Genomic DNA, 9098 nt, shown 5'->3' with positions numbered 1-9098 from the left:
TCTTAGAAAAGATTGTGTGGATGTTTTTTGTTTTACTGCTGACAGCCAATGTATGATGATTTGATATCTACAATAAATGTAAATGTTCCCTGATTCTTTGAATTATTTTTCTCACAGCAAAACAAACTTATTGGTAATTGATGAGACTCGTGATCTTGTTAGTAATGTAATATAAAGACCACAAGTCTTGTGATCTGCTGAATCATGTGACCACCGCTGACCTTAGTGCGCTCGGTTCTGGAAGATAACGGCAGAAGAAGAGCAAGAGACTTTACATATTTACTACCTTTTAACAGTAACAGAGGAACATAAACAAATGCAGTGAAGTAAAAGTAAATTTCTTAACTCAAGTAAATGTAATATATTCTGCTCTCTGGTGCTCGAAAAAAAATGAAACAATTTTCTTTCCACTTACTCTGGATGAATGGATTAGACACCACCAGGGGGCAGCATGCTCTTTAAAATACAGTACATACACAAACCAGCAGGTTTTTCTGTGTTCCAATTCAGCTACTTATATTATACACTTAAACGATCTACTTTTGAGTGTTTAGCAAAACAGTAAACATGTAGCAGTAGAATGTTGTCTAGTTACACACACCATCAAACTTATTTTAACATTGCACATCAGTTAAATGCACATTACATGCTGTTAAACTGCTGTTAAAGTGCTAAACCCATTATTGTTATAATATTGTTAGATATAACTATTATTATAAATTTTGTGTATATAATGTTATAGGTGTGGGATGTGGATCACTGAGAAAGACGTCACTTTTGAATGTTCAGAATGTTCCTGAACGTTTCCATTAACAGAATAAAAACCAGTGAGTTTTCATCCGTTCTGTTTCCTGTGTACGGCTCAGATAGCAGCAGAAAACATCTCGGAGCTGAGGAATTAATGAGAGTGCGCTCTGACCCCGACTTCCTTAGCTGGGATGTGTGAAGAAAAGAATTCCACTGTGCTGTAATGTACATGTGGCGATGATAAAGGTTTCTTTCAGGCTTCTTCTTCTATAGTGTGTGTGATTTTAATAACTGGGTGGAGGAATTTTAATGACTGTCCATAATTGCACCCAATAATAATAATAATTATTATAATAATAATTATTATAATAGATTTACAACAATCAGGCATAACATTATGAGTAGTGCCAGGTGAGGTGAATAACATTGATTATCTCATCATGGCACCTGTTAGTGGGTGGGATATATTATGCAGCAAGTGAACATTTTATCCTCAAAGTTGATGTGTTAGAAGCAGGAAAAATGGACAAGGATTTGAGTGAGTTTAACAAGGGTCTAGATGACTGGATCAGAGCATCTCCAAAACTGCAGCTCTTGTGGGGTGTTCCCGGTCTGCAGTGGTCAGTATCTCAGGGGTCATGGGCGGCCAAGGCTCATTGATGCCTGTGGGGAGAGAAGGCTGGCCTGTGTGATCCGATCCAACAGACGAGCTACTGTTGCTCAAATTGCTGAAAAAGTAAATGCTGGTTCTGATAGATAGGTGTCAGAATACACAGATGCGCCAGGGCTGTTTTGGCAGAAAAAGGGGGACAAATACCAATATTAGGCAGGTGGTCATAATGTTATGCCTGACAGTGAACATTTATGGTATTTGGCATACACTTGTTCTATTGTTGCTCAGAATTCTCTCAGAATCTTGTCCTTACATATGTTTTTTCCTTCACCGCCGCATAGACCGTGTCATCCTGGTGGTGAACATTGGACACATTACTGGTCAATAAGAAATGGGTAATTTCTTTATATCCCATAAAAAATCTTCATGACACTGCTAACTTCACTAGTTAAATAAAATGAAAATGAAAATGTAATTAGTTTGCAGTCTCTAACACTTTTTTTTTTTTCAATTAAGCAGCAATCAGAAATCAAATCAATGTAAAATTCCAGTCATCATGAATAATACCAAATATGGGGATAATCCACATTTCCTGTAAATAAACCTACTCTGTTCACTCAGTGATGCATGCTGACTCACACCTACCTCTTCAGCCGCAGTAAATAAACACAAGCTCTGTCCATGCTTTAGCTTTGGAAGGCTACAGTTTGGTGATTTTTATGGTTTAATATCTGTAATCTGTTTATGTCGAAATCCTGTATAATGTTTCTCAGAGTGGCCACAATAGCAGTTTCCTGCCTAAATGTTTAGTCCAGCTTAATTTACTGGAACTGAGAGGTTATCGAGAGACTCTCAGGATCGATGCCATAAACCTTTTATATGGTTTCATTTCCTTCACGCTTACACATCTCTTTTGCTAACATTAGTTATTCCTGGCAAGGTTGCTACGTGACCTGGACCACCAGTAGCTGAGATAATCACCCAGTAAGAACAGAAGGGCTAATCAGCTTTGAGTGTTAAGACCCAATCCATCACCCAGTTCCTGCTGCAGATAGAGAGGTGTGATCAGGTGCAGTGGTACCTCATGGTAGCATTTATGCACAAATTAGCAGAGTGATGTCTTTGGGATAATTGTTTAGGCATGTATGTGTTTGTGTCATTGTAAAAGGATGAGGTGACATCATGAATAGTTTTGAACACAATTTCTGTTATTGGTTTAATGAAGTAGAAAAAGAAGAAGTTTTAACACAACAAGAAGGGCACAGGTGTGTCAGTTAAGCATGAATAGTTTTTGTGTAGCTAATGAATTAAGAATAACAACTTTAGTGTTGCAAGTCGTATCAGAAACAGATGGCGTCTGCAAGGCAGCATCCATTGTAAGTCCTCAAAAGTTGAAGTAAGAGTCAAGGTCAGCTGGACTGCTCAGAGCAGTGGTAGTTCTGTGGGACACTTGCAGCTGGGGAGTCTGGGAGAATCTGTACATTGTTGAAGCACACTGATATCAAGTTCATCCCAGGTCAAAGCTAAAACATATCACTCAAATTGCATAAATTAGCTATAAGCTTATAATAAATATGAAAAAGGGATGGTGACTCGGACATGCCCATGATGTTTTCTCAACAAGAAAATGTTTCACACTGCAAATAAATGGCATGATTAGGATAAGACACCCATTTTTATGTATGTTTTATATGAAAGCTGAATGGGAAAATGTAAAATGTAAAAGTAGAATATAATGATGTCTAGGAAAAGCCCATACTTTCTACAAAAGAAAAATAGGTGGAGCGTTTCGACTTGAGGCTGGTGTCATCATGTGTAATAAGAAAGATGGATATAGACACTGAGCTTTGAAACAGAAGTATGTGGGGTTGATGAGATGTTCTATGTGAGCACCTTGTAATTTGTACTCAGTGCTGACAATAATAAACCTCATCTCTGCCATCATCCTGAAGTCTGGTGTTTAGCTTTTTCTTAGTTAGTTAAAGTCTGCTCATTAGACTGAGCTAGTCAAGTCAACATGCTGAGTGGAGTCAGATAGATTAGCTTCAGGAGAGTCTCATTTTGAACTGAATTATTATTATTATTATTATTATTATTATTATTATTATTATTATTTTACCACACCTCCAGCACTACAGGTCCTGATGTAGTGTGACCTCTGACTGAGGGGCAGATGGCAGCTTTAAGAGACACGGGTGACCCAACAGCTCCATCACAGTCCTTAGGCTCTGATCATTACTTTAAGCTGTTCAATTCTGTGGTCCCCCTTTTGCTGTCAAAACAGCCCTGACCCATCATGCACTGTGTATTCTGACACCTTTCTTTCAGAACCAGCATTAACTTTTGAGCAACAGTAGTTCGTCTGTTGGATCGGATCACACGGGCCAGCCTTCACTCCCCACTTGCATCAATGAGCCTTGGCCACCCATGACCTTGTCACCGGTTCACCACTGTTCCTTCCTTGGACAACTTTTGATAGATACTGACCACTGCAGACCGGGAACACCCCACAAGAGCTGCAGTTTTGGAGATGCTCTGATCCAGTCGTCTAGCCATCACAATTTGGCCCTTGTCAAACTCGCTCAAATCCTTACACTTGTCCATTTTTCCTGCTTCTAACACATCAAGGACAAAATGTTCACTTGCTGCCTAATATATCCCACCCACTAACAGGTGCCATGATGAGGAGATCATCAGTGTTCTTCACTTCACCTGTCACTGCTGATCGGTGTATAATATATAATATATATAATCAGCCTGAATCATGTCAGGCATGCATTACAGCTCCACAAAAATTTAAGAAGAAATCCCCAAAATTATAAGTGATTCTTGTGGTGTATTAATGTAAGGCAGCAGAATGTTCATAAATATAATCTATAATACACATTTAACCATTAAAATGTTTTATTTACTCCAGGCTGTGTACGGTCTATTAACAGCACCTCCTCTTTATTCAACAAACTGCATCCATCTGACACCTTCTCAAAATCTGAACTTTGTTGCTATGTACAGTCATGAACTATTTAATATCCCTGTAGACCTCTTTATATAAAACTCTCAGGTCAATAAACTAGTTTGGGCAAGAAGTGAAGATGAATTAGACAGGAAGTGGGAAAAAAGGAGGCAAATTTAACACAGCAACTGAATGCTAACAGGCCAAATCCTGTCACAGGTCCGGATCTCAGCTTCACTCGTCACATCAGCGTCAGGAACGATGACGATGCAGTATGAATTTGCAGAAATCTTTATTTACAGTGCAGAGAAACAAAGGAACAGAAACTGTGGCAAAGTAAACACTAGATTCCAGGAATATTCAAGAACTAGTGCAAGACTGGGCATGACACACACACACAGGATACCAGACTGAAGTTAGGCAAACTCAAGGGGAGATTAAGGGGTTAAAGGGGCTTAAAACGACCTAATTACCTGGGTGACTACTTACTAAACACACTAAACAGGTGAAGAAACTGAACAGTGGAAATGAAACAAAGAAGCAAAGAAGAGTTCAGCTAAAATGTGCAGGGTTGCCCTCTGGTGGTCAAATGTAAACATCCATAAGTAGACCTTTGACCACATGTGTCCTGGGCAGAACCTGACACCCAATGCAGAACCTGACAAGATTCAGTCAGTTCCTCAGGTTTGATATGTTTCTGTAAAGCTGTTTGGTGACAGTGTGCAGGTTTAAAAGTGGTACACACATACACACACACACATATGTGTACATATGCGCACACACACACGCCGCGTGCACACAAACACACATACACACACACGCACATACGCGTAAACACACACACACATACAGATACATACATACACACCCACAGACACACACACATACTCAGACGCACACAAACACACATACACATATACATACACATGCGCACACACACATACATACTCATACATACAAACAAGCATGCACAGACACACACAAACACACACACACATGCACACACACTAAATTATTACTCAATATCTGTTGTATTTTTTTTTTTTTTCAAACATTTACCTGCATCAGAAATCCCCCTGATGGTGCAGGTACAATAATGTAATTACTCACTAACACCTTATTAACACTTCATTAACATACTCACTAACACACTCGTTCAGATCCGAGTCCTGCACCACACACTGGACACGCATTTAGTGAATCTGATTCAGTCTGCAGTCAGACAGAAAAACATCACAAGCTGGAATCCTACCAGAGAACATCAGCTGAGTAACCACAACCCTCTCCACACATCTGCCACAACCCTCTGAAACATCTGCTCAGAGATAGCCCTCTAAAATATGTTAAATATGATGGGCATCTTTGAAGGCCTGGGATTTAGTCCTGAAAGCTGGCTCAGCGAGTTCTGAACCAACTTCTGATGCTAATTTCCAAAATAACAGGTTTGTACGTGTAAAATCTGAACCACGTGTGGTGTTTCAAAGGAAAAAGTGTAACTTTCACACAACTGGATTCATCAGCATCCACCCTATTATGTTATGTTCAGAACAGTCAGGACAAACAGATAGACAGATAGACAGACAGACAGACAGGTAGACAGAGAGAGACAGATAGACAGACAGAGAGACGGACAGACAGAGAGACAGAGACAGACAGATAGAGAGAGAGACAGCGAGACCAACAGATTGATAGAGAGACATGCAGACAGACAGAGAGACAGATAGGCAGGCAGACAGTCAGACAGAGAGAAAGACAGAGAGCTTTCTGGTGCTTGTGAGTTGACTGAAACACCTTGTTTTTGTGAGAAGGTAATGAGACACTGTCTCCACCTCTTCTCTTCACTGTCTCTTATTCAAAGAGGAAAATAAGGTTGGAAACTGGGTGCGGTGGTGGCAAATTTCTCACAAAGGTGGAGGCAGTTCTAAAGGTCAGGTATAGCTCGTGTTCAGTACAGTAACTAATGCTGTATTAGTAATAAAGTCTCAGGTGAGGAAAAACAGCCGTTGCTATGGTGTTCTTTTGTTTTTTTACCCAGCTCTCTTGTTTTTGTAATGAATATACCTTGTACATTTGGTTTGTGTGAGCTTTCTTTTATATTTTAAAAGCATCACTAATGAGATCTGATCCTGGACTGTTAATGAGCTCCGATTCTGGGAAATAATCACCCTTAGGCTGGGGAAATCCAGGACCGGGGCTACAGGCTGTATTTAATGTTGGCGGAAATCTATAGACTATTATTAGTGTTCTGCTTCTCTGTATTTCCTGTGGAGTCATTTACGTTCACATCTTTTTGTCAGGCAGATTTGTTTTGTTTTTTTGGAGGTTGGGAGGAGCAACAGAGGAGGAAGGAACAAAGCTGATATAAATGCACACACAAGCAGAGGAAGATATTTTCTTGCTTGGATCTCATACACACACATATTCACACACTCACACACACACATTCACAATGAAGTTGGTGTTCCTGCTCAGTGCATCTGTTCTCGTCTGTTTTGTTGGTGAGTCGTTGTCACTTTCTGTCTTTTACCTTGTCAGGGGAAGGGTCATGTGGTGCACCTTTAACGCTTTAGACACTTCCTGATGATACAGCAGGTGTATTTGTTTGAGGATCTGGGTTTAGGTGTGTGGAGTGTTTAGATACAGGAACAGCTCACTCTTCTGACTAGAGCCTCTCACCTGTACTTTCCTCACATCCACGCATGTCTGTGTTGTTTTGCATTACGTGATCGAGTATTTCCTCATTTGTTTCAGCGCTCACGGCAGCTGATGACAGCACCACACCCCGAATGGTAATATGCAAATGTTGTGCTGAGGTACAAAGATCAGAAACAAATGCCGTAAAGTCTCTGGATGAAACCTGTATTTGGTGATGTTTTTTCACAGGTGAACTGTGAGAAGTATGAAACCGATGCGTGTACACGGGAACTGATGGAATTGTGCGGTGATGATGGGAACACGTACTCCAATGAGTGTACGCTGTGTGTGGCGAGCAGGTACGCTGAGGAGTGCATGAGTGAAGGAAGGAGAAAAGTTTAAAACCACACAGTTATATAGAGCTGTATGTCTGCTGTAGGGGAGCTGTGAGAGATAACAGAGAGCTTCTCCATTCCTTTATGACTTCAGGTCTTTCATTCAGGAAATGTTTCAGCTTTAAAAGTTTTTTTTATTTCTACAGGTATGAGAACAAGGTCATCATGGTGGTGAAGAATGGAAGGTGCTAACCTGCGTAACATCTTTTGTGGTTAATTTTCCATTTTTAGCAGGAGAGCTATGAGGAAATGCCTCAAGCTACACATAAATATGCAAAAAAAAAAAAAAATACAAATAATTATTCATCACTGTAGCCACCATTTTTATTTTCCATTCACAGATGTTAACAGATGTTAGTGATTGTGGCTACAGTATAAATATTTACAAAACAGGTTTTCTTGTGGGAAAAAAACGATTTAATAATACTTATTATTATTATTATTATTATTATTATTATTATTATTATTAAATTAACAACTGATAAAAAATTATATCATTATTTACACACTGTAATGTAAAAAAACAACGATAACAACAACAAAAAAAAGAAATATTGAATAAAATGTTGAATTTATTATGTTGAATAAAATTCAAATATATTGAATAAAATGTTGAATCTTTTCTTTTCACATGTGAAGACATTTGTAAAGGTTTCCTGAACACGTCATCCATTTATCGTTTACCTCTCCTTCTACCTCTCCACTCGTCTTGTTTTTCTTTTTCTTTTTTTAATTTTTATTTCTTACATGATATTTTAAAAGCATGTTGTACGTCCGAGGGCAAGTCTGCTGAGGCGTCTGTCACATGATGTCATGTTGGTCATCTTGAGGCCTTTCTCTGTTGACTTGATTGTGTTTGTTGACGCAGATGATTAATGACTGAGGGTGTGTGTCTTTTCACTCACTGTATGTAGATTTAATCAATTTGAAGAGGAGAATATTTCACAAACTTGACAAAAAAAACCAAAAATCATCACCAAGAAAATGTCTGGTGTCCATCTACTGTATGATGAACTTATTTAACATAGAAACAAAAACAAATACAACGAATTACCAAATGCTGTTCACTGAAAAAGTATAAAATAAAAGATAAAGTCTGAACTATATTCCAGTAGATGTTTTTTTTTTCTGACCCATGTGTAATGACTCAGCCGGTGAGGTTTCCAATCTTGCCACAGCAGTGTTTAACCGGTCATACCGGCTGATCCGGTCTCACTCCTGTTTATACCAATGACTTTAATGAGACGTCAACAAACGTTTGTGCTGTGTGTGTAATCATCATGTGAATTGTGTTACTGTGGCAACAGCCGCAGTTTGTCTATAGAGGTCATCTCACTTGTTCATTTCCATAAAGTCCCCATTCACAGCATCGAATAGTTTCCTAATTTACCGTAACTAACTCAAGTTATAAAAGAATAAAATGCGGATAAAAGATCTGTACAGACATCTAGGACACTTACTTTTAATCGCACTGATGTTTCTCCATGTTACTGTTTGATGAAATGATTATCTAAGGTACTATTGGAATATTTCCCTAACAAAAAATCCCCAATAAACTGGACTGGATTTAATGATCATGCTGTATTTCTGGCAAGTGTTGTTTCTGTTATATTACTATTTACAGAGATTTTGAAAGCTCACTGATCGTAAAACGTTAACATAAAAAGAGTTTCAGATTATTTTGGTCAAAAATCATGTCATTAAAGTAAGCTGAGAAAAAAACAAACAAAAGAACAACGCTGTTTTCTCTGTGATT

General features: G+C 38.7%; 1 protein-coding gene across 1 annotated transcript; it reads left to right on the top strand.

The window, feature by feature from the left end:
* The first annotated feature begins 6626 nt into the window (after positions 1–6626).
* On the top strand, positions 6627–7641 carry LOC131355308 (serine protease inhibitor Kazal-type 1-like). Its single transcript, XM_058393696.1, has 4 exons — positions 6627–6811; positions 7065–7102; positions 7197–7306; positions 7489–7641. Exons 1-4 carry the CDS (start codon positions 6679–6681, stop codon positions 7532–7534), a joined length of 327 nt encoding a protein of 108 aa, XP_058249679.1. The 5' UTR covers positions 6627–6678; the 3' UTR covers positions 7535–7641.
* The last annotated feature ends 1457 nt before the right edge of the window (positions 7642–9098 follow it).

This window comes from Hemibagrus wyckioides, linkage group LG06 (assembly GCF_019097595.1).
Source record: "Hemibagrus wyckioides isolate EC202008001 linkage group LG06, SWU_Hwy_1.0, whole genome shotgun sequence".
NCBI classification, from domain to species: domain Eukaryota; kingdom Metazoa; phylum Chordata; class Actinopteri; order Siluriformes; family Bagridae; genus Hemibagrus; species Hemibagrus wyckioides.
The sequence above is the reverse complement of the archived record's forward strand: the minus strand, read 5'-3'. Positions and strand labels throughout refer to the sequence as shown.